The sequence below is a fragment of the Dermacentor andersoni genome, chromosome 1 (assembly GCF_023375885.2).
Source record: "Dermacentor andersoni chromosome 1, qqDerAnde1_hic_scaffold, whole genome shotgun sequence".
Lineage (NCBI taxonomy): Eukaryota > Metazoa > Arthropoda > Arachnida > Ixodida > Ixodidae > Dermacentor > Dermacentor andersoni.
The window spans coordinates 249,624,452-249,641,349 of record NC_092814.1 but is presented as its reverse complement, the minus strand read 5'-3'; the positions used below and the strand labels follow the sequence as shown (position 1 = coordinate 249,641,349).

General features: G+C 43.8%; 1 protein-coding gene across 1 annotated transcript in view; it reads left to right on the top strand.

Moving 5' to 3' along the window:
• LOC126548218 (synaptotagmin-15-like) overlaps positions 1 to 15,512 on the top strand; it is a 419,497-nt gene extending 403,985 nt beyond the window's left edge. The window contains exons 9-10 of the mRNA XM_050196361.3: positions 4,644 to 4,852; positions 7,080 to 15,512. Of these exons, the coding sequence (XP_050052318.2) occupies positions 4,644 to 4,768 (125 nt within the window). The 3' untranslated portion in view covers positions 4,769 to 4,852; positions 7,080 to 15,512. The remainder of the gene's footprint in view (positions 1 to 4,643; positions 4,853 to 7,079) is intronic.
• The last annotated feature ends 1,386 nt before the right edge of the window (positions 15,513 to 16,898 follow it).

The window sequence follows — 16,898 nt, the reverse complement described above, 5'->3', positions numbered from 1 at the left end:
TCGCTGAGCGCTCTTTTGTGGCGCTTGCTCATTCGTAGTTTTATTCTTGATTTATTATTTTGCTACGCCACGTGCTCATGTGCAGAGAGGCGTCGTCCTTGTAGGCGATGCAGGCCGCGGTGTACGTGCTTGCATGTTTTCAACGCCAGCTCGTCGTCGTCCAGGCGTCTCTTGGCACATCACCACAATGTCATTTGGGGGTGCCTACATGTCCCATAGGCAGTTTGACAATTAGGACAGTACTTCTGAAGTTATATAATTCATTGCAATTACCGAAATAAATCTCAGTGACGAAACAATTACTGGCAGCTACTCCACTGTACTGGAAACAATATGCACTATGTTTTCTTCGAGTAACGCACTGCTCTTTCTTTAAGTCTTGGTGCGTGATAGTTGGGAAACACTGTATAATTCCGTCAGTAACCGAAATGAGGCCAAGCTGGATTCACTCGAAATCAGAATCAACAGCAGACCTGAGCAGCAGCGCTTATGCTCCGACTCATAGAAAAAGGGACAGGCTGCAGTTTCGTCGGAAAGGCGAAGCAGGATTAGAGGTAGCGAAGTTTACGACAATTACATGAAGGAAGATTACACCGCTGAGAGACGCCAGATTCTAAGTTGTGCGAGAGGGCTCAGGCTGTGAAACTAAATTATGGGGTTTTACGTGCCAAAACCACTTTCTGATTATGAGGCACGCCGTCGTGGTGGACTACGGAAATTTAGACCACCCGTGCACGTAAATCTAAGTACACGGCTGTTTGCGCATTTCGCCCACATAGAAATGTGGCCGCCGTGGCCGGGATTCGATTTCGCGACCTCGTTCTTAGCAGCCCAACACCATAGACACTAAGCAACCACGGCGGGTTAGGCTGGGAAACTGAACTGTGTCCTACCATAAGGTCTTGTAAATTCTCGTATTCTCTGACAGGTGACCTCTCTCTCTCTCTCTCTCTCTCTCTCTATCTATCTATATATATATATATATATATATATATATATATGGTGAAGTAGACGCGCGTATGAAGCGATTTATTGCCGTTTCGGCCGGGGTCCCGCCTTCATCAGAATACAATGCATGGCGAAGGTACGATTTATATAAATGCGCATATCAACCAAACGAAGATATGTTTCCATAAAAACAAAAAAATATGCGCGAACAGAATGCGTGTCGATCGTTCTGACGAACAGTTGATACATGTCTAAACAGATGGCGTTTTCAAACACATCATTTCAAGATACGCAAAAAATATGACATTCGAAATAATTATCAGGTGACAGCAAAAAACGTCACCGAATAGGCGCTATGTCACCAATCAAGAACAACAAATGAAAACAAAGGCGAAAAATAGTGACGTGCTGGTAAAAGGGCAAAATAGTGTCGTACTGTTCAAAAAGAAGGGAAACGAGGGAAGATGTGACTGGCTTTGTGGCCAGGCAACTCAATTTTCCAACACTTTCATTCAAACCAGACGCGACAGCATCAAACTTCTAGATAAGAAAGTATTCACGGGCTTCTTTGTCATAATTTGAACGACATCCCGATTCAAGCAACGTGACTTTCATCTTATCAAATGAGGGGTCAGGGAGATGTACGTGTTTTGAGATGGGTAGGTTGGGCAACGTATTAGCGTGGGATTTGGGATTGTTAAAGCGAAATGTAAAAGACCCTTCTGTTTGTCCACTGTACTGTTTCTTGCGCAGTGTACATTCAAGCATATATATTACGTTTTTAGTATCGCAGTTAAAATCACTTTTGATTTTTAAATGAAAGTTTGAAGCCGTACTAGTGACCTGCAGCTATGTACACATGTAGGGACATACTTTGCATCGCGGTTTTCGGCAAAGATGGCTTCCGATGGCGTCAGGGCAGTCAATCTTAGATGATGATGATAGTATATCTCGACTATTTCTAGCTCTACGGTATACTACTTTCGGCGGTTCAGCGAAGATGTCTTTGAGGCGTTCACTTGTCATTAAAATATTTCGATGTTTCTTTAATACATCTGAAACACGCGGGACTGACGCAGAATGGGTTAGGACAAGATTTGTCTGGGGGAGTCGGTTTCTTCGCAGTGGACAGAAGCATCCTACGGTCATGCACGTCTGCGCATTTTATTGCGTTGTCAATTAGTTGTGGTGGATAATTTTGTTTGACTAAAGCGTTATTTAGGGCTACGCAATCTGCTTGAAACCCGGACTGTGCAGAGCAGATTCTTTTGATACATAAGGCTGGACTAAAGGAATGCGAGTCTTGCAATGTTTAACGTGGTTACTATCAAAGTGCAAATATTGATATCGGTCTGTCGGCTTTTTGTACAGGGCAGTAGATGGTTTTTCATTTAGCACTGAAACGCTGACATCAGGGTTGTTAATAGTAGAGGCAGAATACGTGTGAGAAAACGATATGGATGGATGGACATTGTTGAAGTCAGAAATGGAGGAAAGCAGCTCCTCTTCACCATGTGACCAAATCATAAAAACATCGTCGATGTAACGCTTGTAATACAAAGGTTTTATCGCCCGAATTAGCAAAAATTTATTTTCTAGCTCACCCATAAATATATTGGCATAGTTCGGTCCGATCCGCGCACCCATTGACGTGGATTCCACTAACTTGGTCATAGTGTTGACCTTCAAATTCGAAGTTGTTTAGTTCTAACATAAGTGCCAGCAAAGTAGCCAACGTATTGCTGTCGATTAGTTTCTCGGCTAATGCTGCTTCGTAAGAATTCACGATTGCCCTGATGCCACCTGCATGCGGAATGTTGGCGTACAAGGATGCTACATCAAGTGTAACCAAAAGAGAGCCTTGAGGAATATTGAGATCGATAATATCTGACAGAAAGTCGGTAGTATCCCTTGTGTAAGACGGAAATGTAGCTGGGATATTACTAATGAGAGAATCTACGTAGCTGGACAAATGTTCTGTGACTGTGCTGTGACTTTCTGTACTGTTTCTGTGACTGTACCTTGAAATGATGTGTTTGCAAACGCATTCTCTGTATAGGCATGTATCAACTGTTCGTCAGAACGATTTACACGCATTCGGTTCGCGCATTTTCTTCAGTTTTTATGTAAACATATCTTCATCTGGTTGATATGCGCATGTATATAAACTGTACCTCCGCCATGCATGGTATTCTGATGAAGGCCGGCCCCGGCCGAAACGTCAATAAATCTCTTCATACGCGCGTCTATATATATATATATATAGATATATATATATATATATATATATATATATATATATATATATATATGTGTGTGTGTGTGTGTGTGTGTGTGGGCGTGTGCGTGTGCGTGTGTGTGTGTGTGTGTGTGTGTGTGTGTGTCATTATGGCGTTTGTGATGTCGTGGTTCTGGCACGTAAACCCCAGACTCCAAATTTTAATTTATCTAGCCCATAGTGGATTTATACCTTCGGAGCCTACTGAGCCCCGGTAAACACAACGATGAGGAGTGGCGGTAAATTCCGTTGTCCGATTTGTATTTATGTTTTCGCCGAGAGAATATTGCAAAATCAATTTGCCTCTATCAACTATCGGCTTCGACCTAATATAATGTGTAAATTTCGCAATTATTCTTACAATTGCACTTTACTGAGTTCATCTTGCTTAACTGATATCGTTCTTTTTTTTTTGTTATTTAAAGCGCATCTTCGAAAGATCGGTAGTTTAACGCCTGTATATTCCATCGTCGTCGGTTTGCGGGAACTGCTGTGTATTTCACTGCCGCCAGTAGGTCAATATTAGTAGTTGACCGTAGCACTCGCTTCGCGTCATCTTAAATCGATTTTACTGAACCATTTCGGGGTTCGCTGTTGCGGAGAGCCGACCATAATGCATCTCATTACCACATATATCAAGCAGTGTCCCCTGTTTTTTTTTCAGCGCTGGACAATTCTGTCTTGCAGAATAAGAAGTGTACTAAAGGACACTAATTTTATACGCTCGGTACTTGATGTACTTGGCATTCTAGTGTAACATTGCTTCTGCTGCACTACTGCAGTTCTTTTTTAAGAACGCAGGCCTCAGTGACCGATTGTACTTGTGGGGCGCGTAGTGCTCCCCTCTCTCCATCTTTTTCCTGTTTTATTCCCCCGTACCCACAGTGTAGGACAGCGACCCGGGCGCTATCCGGTTGATTTCCCTGCCTTTCCTCTCTTTCTTTTCGCTCTCTCTCCGTCAGGACAATTTTGCAATGAAGACTGGCAATTCAATAAATACTTTTGTTAAAGCTCTGATTAAATGCCGAGTGTATTTCTCATATGTCTATCACATCATATGTCACGAATACGATCTTGATTACATGTCCTAATCCCCTGTTTGGTGATTTCCGCATGAGAATACATTCTTGGTATATTCATACCAGCTTAGTTTCTGCGGCATTTTTTGACGAGGCTAATAACTTTCTCGACCGTACTTTAGCGAAATCCTGAAACACGCCATTATGATTCCTGATGAATTGCACACATAGGTTGGTTGGTACGATTTCCGTAATCTTATGATCTGCTTAGTCACTCGCCTCAAATGTGAACATCGGTGCTCAGGACTGTGTGCTGCCCGCGAAGTCGGCCAGACAGGCTCAATTCTAGAAAGTTGCATGCCTCGTATCTCTCACTACCGACTTGCACCACCGTGCAGACCGATGCCTGGGGCGCGTCGTCCTCGGATCCTTCATGTTCGCCCGGGGACTGGCGCAGCAACACTGGACCGACGCACTGGCAGCAGCGCCCAAGCAGATCAACCGTTGGCACCGGCTGTCCTGAATGCGGCCTGGCCCCCCTGTCCCCCCAACTCCCACCCCTGACCGTGCCACTGCAGGCAGACCTGGCGACGGATCGCCATCGTGGGTCAGTATACACCCCGGTCGTTCGCCCTTGTCCAGTGTGTGCAACTGCACCCTTGAGAGTAAGAAGGACAGGTTATGTCGTGGACACGTCGCGCATGCGCCGCTAGTGCACGCCGCCGTAGTTAACGCTGGCCATCGCAAACATGGTGCACACTCGCGCTCTCTGCACGCGTTCACAGCAGTCAGAAATCACGCTTCTCTGCTGTGCCACAGAAATCGTAGAAAGCCACACACGCAAGTTTTCATCCTTCGGGTCACACCATCAAAACACTCCTCTCTCTCTCTATCTCTCTCTTTGTCTCCCTCGGTCTGATGCAAACACGTAAACGCGCTGCCTGCCGTTCATTTGGCTGGCAGCACATGCTCGTAACTATCGAGTGTTCACTCCGACCGCGCCAACATTTCGTTTTGTCCGACAGTTTCTTAATTTAGCTTTACCGAACCAAGCCATGCAGAACAGCTTTAAAATACGCCGTAGTGGAGGGCTACGGAGTAAATTTTGACCACCTGGGTTTCGTAGTGCGTGCACTCAATGCTCAACTAGTACATGAGCAGTTTTGCGCCGCGCCCCCATCTGAATGCAGTCGCCGCGGCACGAAAGTGAACCCCCGTCCAAGCTCTTCAGAAAGCCACAAACACTGAGCCACTGAGGCATGCAGGCGTTTGACATTTCGGCTTCTGTAGCCGAAGAAAATTAACAACAATACCGCGTTGTCTTACAGCACAGGAACTGCACTACAAAAACAAAACAAAAAACAAACCGCATTCGCTCTTCAAGCGCTTCAATACAGCATACAAAGGGTAATGTCGAATGCAGGCCAGGACGTTTTTTTTTTTTAACTAGTTCCATAATTTAGTACCTTCAAAGCTTCTCTTTCAAAAAGAAAACTGAATCATGCAATTACATTTCGTGAATCTCATTATTTTTCAGACGGGCGCGGAGAGCATACAGCACTCCGCGCCCGAAAATGTCCAATTCGCAGCTACGAATTCCTAATAAGGTTCCGTCGCAGCGAACTCGTTTAATTAAGCGCTTGGAGGCTAACTTTACAACGCAGCATTGAGCATCCAAGGCAATCGTTATAGGAAAGCAATTCGCTTTGCAAAAGTCTTTAAACGAATGCGCCTTACGAGACATCCAACAACGCTGTCTCGTTCTGCAGCCTGGACTCGGCATTGAGGTTGAATGTTTCGAGGCAGTTAACGACATCATTATTTTATATAGCTATGAAAAAGCGTTGAAACAAACCAGTGGAGCCTTGGCACAGGAAGCACTCGCCGAAGAACGCAAGCGCTGATTGTGGAAGTCATCTTATTTTCGCACTCATCACTTACACCAATGATTGTCTTCCTGTTCCACTCTATGTCTGTCTCACTTTCCCGTGGCCTTTCTGGGTGTTTCTTCTTGCTCTGGAGTTTTGTTTGGTCGTGTGCAACCGTAGAAAGTTAGCTACAGTAACCAAGAAGCCACAGCCACGTGACGCTTGTCTGAAACTCCTTCGTACTTGCGTAAAATACTTGCACAAGCGATTATTTTTTTTTTTGTTTGTTCTGGAGTCAATATGTTTCTGTATCAACATTGGCTCAAAATTTGAGCATTACTTTACAGAAATGCTAAGAATCCACTTCCGCATCTGGAAAAGTTATTTCTGGAGGTTAGAGGGAGTGGTGCAAACATCGATCATCGTTCCAAGTTTTAATGGAATAGCTTTTTTTTGTTATTGCTTTTTTTGGTAGAACAGTATGCCACGTAGCGCAGTTTGTTTGTTTGTTTGTTTGTTTGTTTGTTTGTTTAATAAAGGCTAATTTATACATGTAAAGCGGATGGTATTAACAATGCCATTCGATCTGCCTGACATATTTATTTCCAACGTGACAGCGCGCGGTATATTGTTATTACTTGTACTTGCCCAAACAGATGCTTCAGCTGCACAATACTACAATAGCTCCTTGAATTATTCCTGCCCTCCTTTGCTTCTAAGTGATAAAGGGAAGATACATTTTCTTTATCTCTCGAACAATGTAACAAACTAATTTCCTTATAATTTTGAGCCCATGCAAAGTCGGCATCAATCCCTCTTCAAGTCCGTGGGTTCTGTTGAACTGACTATGAGCCAACTCAGGCAGAAAAAAAACATAATTACTCTATTTGTGGCTGTATGAAAGCGTTGGCATTGCTAAAGTGTATTCTATATAGCCATCTTATATTGAGTTTTGTCTCTTTACAGATGCTGTCACGCGCCAGAGAGGACCTATTGGATGCTTGCTGAAACAGCGCTGTCATGTAGTGCCGTCTGAATTTGTTTGTGACCTGCTTTGAGTGTGACGACATGGTGCTGTGCGGTCCCTTCTTAACCTCTATAGTCGTATTCCGTCATGTGTGCGGGTTGTCCGTGTGAAGGTAGCTTATAGTACAGGAAAGAGAACCAGCCAGTATTGCTCTGTATTATCGCAAAAGTCGCATTTATCTATGTGTGCACATTTCAGACAACCACATTCCATACCCTGACGCACACCTCTCACGTCTGCTGCGTATTGTGGCGTTTTAACAACGCCAATGCAATATGACTCTTAAAACACTACAGGAGACGTGCTATGATGATTGTTATATATCATGTTACTGCAGGTTTCGATTGCTTCTTCAGGCATTCAAGTGTCCCGGAATCTACACAGACGTGCTGCATTTTCGGAGATATAAGAACCTAGGTTTTTATATTTTCAAGCCTATGATAACCACCATTGCGGTGGAGGATGCTTAGGTTCCAAAGAAAGACAGAAAACACATAGCAATGTAACCGTCAAAAACATTTTTACTGTAGGAGAAATTATAGCCAGCCAGGTAATCTAGTGATTACCATGTATATTATATAGCCCCTTATTGAGGTTCTCACTTGATGGGAAGTCCTTCGTGCAGCCTCCGAAGTTCTTCGTGCCGCCAACAGCAGCCTCTGCTGCTATTGCTATCCCGTAACTTACTGTCGTATGTACCGCACAGCCTACTCGCGACGCCCCGCTTTCACAAAGGATTCGCCAAACATTGGTTCAAACGTTGACAACCTCAGTTCGTGAACGTAGGTGGTGCTTACATTCGGGCACAATTTTTTGTCATCTTCAAGGGAGGTAGTCTACATGGGTGCTTACATCAGAAAAATATGTGGTGTCACCTGCTCATACAAATGAGCTAGGACCTTCAACTACTTCATTTAGATACTAGACAACTTGCTTTATTTTTGTGTGTGTACGAGTGTAATCATCACAGTGATACAATAGAACCTAGAACCTTTCAACGGCTTCCTTGGCGTTTCTTTAATGAGAAACGCAAGCTTTAGTTAAATAAATATTAAACACACAATCACATTTGTTTTTAAACCGCGTTTCCCTAGTTAAAAATAGGGCCACCATCAGTTCAGGAAAAAAAAAGAAAGAACATGTCGACAAACGCGAAGTGAAACACCGACCAAAACAGTACTGAAATTTAATGACGCTTCGACTCTCATACGAGAGCCTTGTTCACATGAATTAAGTCCACGTGACTGTGTACAAGGATCCTCTATGGGAGCCGAAACCTTATTAAATGTCAGAACTATTTTGGTCGATGCTTAACTTTACGTTTTTCGACATGTATTTTCCCGGCCGGATTGGTTGCCGTCAATATACATAAAATAAAACCAGAGCAGAATTCACAAAGTGCTTCTTACTCCCGAGCGGATCGTAAGAAGCGCCGCCGGCCAATCATGATAGCGGACATGACATCAACGAAGGTGCTGCGACATTGAGAAACGCCTCTAACGAATGGCAACGAGTTTTGGTGGTTGCCAAAAGCGCATGCGCGAGGCCGCCGGCGCGGGGACGTGTTGACCTCTCGTGATGAACAAACCAAGCAAAGGGCGGTGCACGTGTTCTATCTGTTGGGAAACAAAGCACACGTGACTGACTTGGCTTGGAACACTTTCGCCTGAATTTTTGGCATTTACCCACACCGCCACCCTTACTCTCTTGCATGTCATATATAGTCGTACCTCCCTGGATGTCGTAAGCACGCAGGAAAGAGGCCACTTTGCGAAGTGCCATTCTGAAGAAATCACGTGGCATTGTTTTATACTAATACAGCGGGGGCGCGACCTTTTATAGAAAGGTTGAACAAACAGAAAATGAGTGAACGACACTAATACGGGCGGAGTATGTGTTCGCTTCTTCAGTGATATGTCTTGATTTTACGTATTTCGGAACGTACACGTACAAGGGCAATGTTTGTAGTAAGTATTAGGCAGAATTTATTATCTACGCTTGGGAGGTACTAAGGTTATTTGCATCATTTCTGCCATCACTCTCATGAATGTCCCGAAGCAGTTTGCAAAGGTCACAAAGGTCACCGATGGCTTCAATTTCGAAGCACTGTACTAGTAGTTCTGCTCGACGCTTAATTTCTTTGTAGTACGGACAGCGAAGACGACGAAGTGATTCCGAAAGATATCTTAAGTCTAGAAAAATTACCAACTCTAATTTCAGTTAATCTGGCTCCCATACAGGAGTGTCAACTGGACTTTTCAAGCGCACTGCCTCAAGCAACATAGTGCTAAAAAATGATGCGCCTACCTGAATTTGACAGTTGCTGAAATAATCTGGCCGTTCATCTAACAATTATATTTAAGACTCACCGGCAGATTTCGACTTCTCGCCAACATCCATAAACGGTGCATCGGGGCGAATCTATGAAGTATTCGCTGCTCATCGTCGTTTCTATGTCCTCCTCAACCTCTATGAGTCCCACCCCACTCAACCACACTGGCCACTGGCTACGAGAACAACAGTCACGAGCTTATCCACAATTCCACATCATCGTTTCTATTGAAAGCGTTCATTATTTTCCAGCGCTAATTTCCCTCTTCTTCGGCGGCCTTTTGAGGTTGTCGCCTGATAAAGAAGGAGCATTCACAACTTAGAAGGTGGCGCCGCGTTAATTACTTGCTGCTAATTACCCTGCACATCCTTGAAGCACGCTCACATGCAGTCTTCTTATATAAATTCCAGCGGCCTGCCGTGCGTATGCGTCAAAATACAGGTATTTTATTTAGGAAGCGCGGCACGAAGTTAAGCTGAGGTTTTGAGATCAAACAAAATTGTTACGCTTTTCTTTACAATCGAAATAAATGCGGCACCTGACAGTCCACAGTATGAGAACCCTATCTTCACGGTAAGAAATGAAAAATTCAGTCTATTGTGTGCATCTGATTATTTGCAACAACCGCCGGCATTATTTAGAGGTATTTTTTTAGACTCGCTCCAGATTAGGCTGCAAAAAAAGTAAACCCTAGCAGTAAAAGAAAAAGAAACTATAACCCAGTGACTTCAGTTTTATTTACTCCCGGGTTACGCAATTTTTATGTATAACTGCGACAAGCACAACAAATAATTGTGAATGTCTCTTCTCGCCGATTCTTCGCTAAACTGTAAAACTTCATCTTCTAGTCCGTGTGTACCCCACCGCGCAGGTATGTTCGGAGAGAGGCGCATCGGCTGACCGAAAATGTTCGACGCAACTGCTCTACACAGATGCAGCTCACTTGTCGCTCATTTATGTCTTACGCGTTAGGCCAGCTGTCGAAAGTTCGAAATCTATTCTTGGCTCTGTGGCACGTACTGCCTGGCGAAATTTATCGCATGCGGTCGTGTCATGAACGCATACTAGAGTCTTTCGACTGCAATGAATGGAGTGCCAGAACTCGGAGCACACTTTTTCTTACACTTCATAATTGAGCAGAGATATTAATTGAACGCGTTTGGAACGGATTCATTCAGTTACTACAGAAGCAGATTAAAATGTGTTAGAAATACCGGTTCAAGTGGTCATCCTTTGTTTTGCTGAATGTCACTGTTTTATTTTACTTCTCGCTTTGAATTTAACCAGAAATGGTCTTTTCAAAAAGGCAGAATTTTAGCGTTGCACTCAAGATGCTATGAAAATGACGCTGGTATATGTGGTTTATAGAATTTGGCATAGAGTAAATGAAAAAGTTCATTTGCTATGCGGTTGGTGGATATATCTATGTATCGGTGAAATGTAGTATCGAACTACATGGTATTTTGATTGCAGGGAAAACACTCAAAGAGGAAATCCACCTTTATGCCTTCATTAAATTTTTCTTGATTTGCCTTTGGTACCTTGCTTCCTCCTACAAACGATCCTGTGAAAAATAGTTGAAAGTTTACGCACTACAGATGAGGTCTCACAATTTAAGAGAATGGCGGAAGCAGTTCATTCGGCTCTGGAAATTGTGTTACTGAAATCCCTCTCATCAGCTTTGAGCATTGTGAGAAAGCTCGGTACGTGGACTGCGTGCTGAAGATTCGGTCTGCAAAGTATTAAACACCTATGTACCCCGCAAAAAGGCCTGAAAATTCGGAAAGCCCAACGACCTCATCACAACAGCCATTTTCCTCGCCGGCAAAGACGACGTCACACGTCTCGCCTACAGCCTCACAAGTCCCGCAGCGCAGAAATAGCAGCAACGCGAACGCAGGCATTCCAGTAAACCGCATCGCGTGCAAAACCACAACCAGGGGACGCATTCTCGGACCATCTCTTTCGGAGATACCACTTTCTCTGCGCGCTGACTGTCTGGTTGAGCAAAACCGGGTGATCCGATTGGCTGGTTGAGCACTAAGTCACGCAAGACGGATAGTATCGCCGAAAGTGGTCGTCCATGAATACGTCTGAATAAATGCGCTGGGAAGCAAAGCATTTCTGGTTCCCGCGTCACGTGTTTTTCTTTTTCTCTTTTCTTTTTATATTTTAAGGAGTGGGAGGGGGCAGTGTTTAAAGAAGTCGAAATACACTATATTAGTAGGTTTCGGTACTAGCTAACTTATGTGTGTATCCTCCTTGTATCCTGCGTTCAGCGCCGGTATAATGTAACAATTCCTTTCTCTCGATTTTTCTCCTTTATTATGGAATCTGGTTATTACGAAGGCGGAGCTCTGCTTGAACCGCAACGTGAAAAGGAAACGATTTGTAATAGAATCGTTAAATTACCATGGTCCAGTACATATTAAGGTACTGATAACCGTGATATTGCAGATATAGCCAGCGTCCAGCAAGTGCTTGTTCTGAGAGCAAGAAATTCTGGAGAACAATGCAAAACTAGAGACAAGTCGTAGCTATAGTGCCATAGCGTTTCTCTGCGCTACTTTCTGAAGCATCGCTTAAACGGCTTCACCATATGTCTGCCGCTTACATCTCAAAATTCTTTTGACGTTCCTGTAAACCGTAAAAAAACAAAGAGCAGTAAGAAAGCTTTGCATCGAAAACCTATGGCTTTTAACCTAATATCACCGTTGTAACTGTCAGATATGTACGAAACTTGATCTCTAGAAAGTAAAAATGCAGCAGACCATGATCGCGTGCTTATTTGATCGACAAATTCTGGCACCTTCAAAGTTTGCGCGTCTGCCCATGAAGGAAATGGTTCCTTGTGGCGGACGTATTCGTGGTAAGTTTTCGTACTTCAACAAACTATTGCAAGAACAGAAATGAAGCAATAGTTGAATGCTACATTTTTGTTAAAATAATAGCCTTATACATAGCTCAATTTAAATCGCTGTTATGTAAATCGCTGTCAGAAATAAGAATAATTACATTGTTCAAGTACCGTTCGTGCATGTTATATTAAAGCTCATAGCACGACACCATTCTCCGACCAATGCGCAGTAGCCATCAAACTGCAAAATGGTGTCTGCATGCCCCCTTATCGCATCATTTGGCCTAATACCGATTGCGGTGGTATCTTAGCTGCGCAGCTGCACAGCTATTGCTGGCCTGCCAGTGCATGAGGCACCACTCTTTTATCATCAGCAGAGATATTAAGATATTGCGAATCGAGAGCGACTTCTCTCGATTCAGCGACTTTCGGTAAATGTCGGGCAGGTAGCCTGCAGTACGCCGTTCCGCGCTATAGGCAAGTGTGTTGTACAGTGTTCCGTATATTGCTGCTTTCTCCGGGCAGTCATCACAGCTCACACCTCGTTCATGAAAATCCTGCGCTGCAGACGTCAGTCATACTGCATTTAATGTGCTTTTACGGAAAAGCACATGAAAGCTCTTACGGGAAAGCAACTTAACATCTGAATAAGGAATATTTAGGCATCGAGTGTTGAGAAAGTCTTATTCTAATATGTCCGGTTCGGCGCGAGGGGTGAAGGACCATGTCAATGCGTCCAGGGGTTCACCTGCGCCGTTGACGGCTGTGTCGCTCTCACTGGTGCCACAAGCGTCGTAAATACTGCCTAGCGTTACTTATGCAAAAAAAAAAGAAATCTTGTTATTTGATAAATCGAAACGCGTATACCATTAGGATTATCTGTTAGAGTTTTCTTTTTTCCTTTGACGAGCTACACTAAGAGTTTCACATACAAAGCATGTTCGTTGGTAATTCCATTTATTGCTGAGTCACTAGTAGTAGCAGCCCCAAAATGAAGAAATACGCATTTCCACTATGCAGCATCTGATTTCTTTTTTTTTTTTTTTTTTTTTTTTTACAGCACAGAACTCGGAACCCTGAGAGGTTTCGAGTTCGGAACTACTGAACTGAACTATTCGGAGGATCAGGTTTTGATTTGGTTACTGCGTCCTCTCGGCAAAAGTGAGCTCAGTCTTTCAGAGCAGTAAGATCGGCTTTTTACGTCCGTGAGAGACTGCTGTCTCAGGAAAAAGTAACCACTACAGCCTCTGCAATTGCTTGGCAGCAATCCAAGAAGCGCCACTTGAGCTTCCTTACTGTTATGAAATGAATGCTGTACCGGTAAGAGCGCTTCAACAAAAAAGGCCGGCGTGCTTTTTGCCTGATAAGAGGTCACGCGCGGATGACAGAGCTTATGCTGCTACAGGACAGGCAAGGGAAATATTTTTTTGTCGATCACTTTTTGGAACATATCATACAGTGCATCACGGAGTGTCCGATAAGAAGGTGCTGACAGTGACATTTATTCTGTTTAGCAGTTCCACCAAAAATACGGGTGTCAACAGGGTGTACGAGACTTCTCCCGGGATGTGAGGCTGCGATAGCGATGGCACGTTATTAACATTATTCGCTGCTCTAGCTGATAAAAAAAGCAACACATCACTTAACGTTCTCCTCGTCTTTGATATCGTTCTTTCTCAAGCTGATTGCTGCATGATGCGGAAAAGGTGCAGGAAATGCGTTCTGCAGATAACCATGAGGCGATGAGAAAGGGCCATTTGCACTGAAATTCAGTGCCAATCCAAAAAGAAACTCCATTCAGGTTGCTTACAACTTTTTTTTTAGTTAGTTAGCCCTCATTCAGGCAACTGAAAGTTTGCTGACTAGCTCTGTTCGTAGACCTCGGAAAGGCGTGGTGCTGAATTTTCTCACCAGAACAAGAATTTTTCTCCAACCGGAAAGTTGTTTTTTCCGAGAAAATCATAATGGTTTCCTTTACAGTTTCTCGCTACATTCTGGTGGATGACAAGCCTCATCTTCAAAAATATGGATCAAGAAGCACCAGATATACAGCGTGGAGACACATGCGCGTGTGTCTTCATGCTACCACGTTTCAGCAACTGACACAGACGAAAATATGCCAAACCTTAAAATGTGACTGCGCATCCGTAAACTTTTCACCTCCACATGTTATTATTTGTCAGCTTTTCACTTTATGGTAAAAGTTGCAGCTTCTTGTAACGCCACGGTGGCTTCATTTGTAACCAAATTCAGCTTCTGTTTCTGTCGCCTGTAGTCCAACACTACAATGTTCAATTCTGTTGATGGATCTGTTTAAGTGCGTCACACTTCAGCTTGTTCAAGTTTCCGGAGCTTAAAGTTTAAAGCTGCTTCAGTTGGCATTTATAGTCCTCTTGCAAGTGGTTTCATGTGCTCTATTACTGCGCATGCATGGTAGCTTTGAGCAATAGCTGTTTTATCCGATCGATTAGTCTTAACGGGCATCCTTGTATTGTGCGTACTTGTATCTGTGAACTCCCAGCAAAATACTATATGCAGATCTTGAGACTATCTTGTTGTTGACTAAGGCGTATTCTTATTCAGACTACGACAGTGCCGTACAAAATTGAGAGAATGACTTGTGTAATAAATCTAACTATTGCCTCTCGTCGTGCAAAAGGCTTCCAATTCAAATAGAGGAACCAGTATAAAAGATACATATTTTTGTGAACGTTGTGATGCCAGCACTGAATGACCTTTAAGCAACTAACAGGCCGGAGTAAGGTTGGGCCCAATGTCAAAAGCATAAAGGATGCACTTCATAAAACCGCACACCTTGGCTGATTCAACTTCTGTGTGGGGACGGTGGAAGGAAGCGTGTTACGGCACAGTGTGCGACAAACTCGCGTTAAGGCATTGCATCATGAACTTCATATAATTAAGGTAATCTTCCTCCGGCCTCTGACCTTGCTTGTAGGAGACCGCTTTTCAACTTTTGCGCACTAGTTCACTGCGATGTAGCACAAAGTACCACAAGTGTAAATATTTAAGAACTTTAACATTACTGCTACTGGTTTATGCTGTAGACACTGTTTTGGCTAGTAATCTTGAAGACTGTGTCTACACTTTCGGAAATAAATCTTCATATTACCTCTATGCCTTGTATTATCGCCCATCCAAAGAATAAAAGCAATTAAACATAAACTACAGAAGTTGTCATCTTGTGCTCCTGGGCATTTTCTTTTCCAAGGTATAGTTTCTCGTCGTGACCTCAAAGTTTCATTTCTATCATATGAAATACGTGTAAATAAATGTAAGCACTTGAGGTCACCTGACGAAAACTGATATTGTGTCCTGGATGAATTTAGCTGACTGCTCTCAGCTTTGCCCGCCTTCGCATGCCAGTACCAAAGTGCACGAACTCTGTCGATACAACAATGCATGCCCGAGTCGGCAGTCTATTCCAGCACCTCATGCACATTACTGTTAGCAGCATGCATCGTACCAAGTGTCTGAATAATTTCATTAGTTTGAAGATAACAGGCAAGGTACGTAGTTTCGCACCTTTGCGAAAGGACTTACACGCGATGATATGAGCTTTCCTTCCCGCGCGGACCTGCGACTCTCGAGTGTTTCTTAAAAACGTACCAATAATGCCTCCAGTAGAAATCAATGCGTCAGAAATAAAAAGAAACTATTACACGAAATACATACAAGTACAAGTACTAAAACAAGGTGCGACAGCAGTGTCGAGTTATCTTTACCTATGTGATAAATCGTTGTCAGAGGATGTATTACCGTCCAACTTAAAAACGGCAAATGTTGTTGCCGTTCACAAGGGTGGCCCAAGAAAAGATGTACGTAACTATAGGCCCATTTCACTAACATCAATTGTTTGCAATTTATTAGAACACATTATTTATTCCGCAGTCATGAAACATATAGGTGGCGTTAGGGCAAGAAGTCCACCAAGCCCATCGACCAATACGTCCAGTAGTAATAATGAAGGAAAAAGGGTATATTTGACATTAGTTAACACGGCTCGAGTTACGGAAACCCACTCCATGCAGGAGTATGTTAAACGTCCGAGTTCATATCAGGAGACGTCGGCTCGACTGCATGAAAAGTATCCGCTTTTAATACCGTCGTCTTCCCCAGGCGACTCGACTACGAAATCTGACGACTGTATCGCAGCCAATCGCAATCGTTGAATCGGCTGCGATACCACGCCCATGCTATCGCAACGCTCAGCAGCACCCGCACCTCCAAACTTTGCGCTCACCCGAAGCATAGAATAGGAGACACGATAGCAACCTGGGAATCCACGGTCGGCGCCGGTCTTGGGTAGCATTTGACGTTGGCCTTTTTCATCATTACTTCAGGCTGGCAGGTAGTAGTGGGGGTGGCTGCCTTTTGTGCACCCGTCAGCAGTCGGTGTCAACGCGGCGTTGACTTCTTGGTAGGCGCTGATGGACGAGTGGGGGTGGCCTCGTGGCAAACGTCTAACTAACGCCTTTGGCCTTGTTGAGACGTAACCATATACATTGAGCCATGGCTATGACTGGCGCTGGCTAACATTCCCAGGTCTAT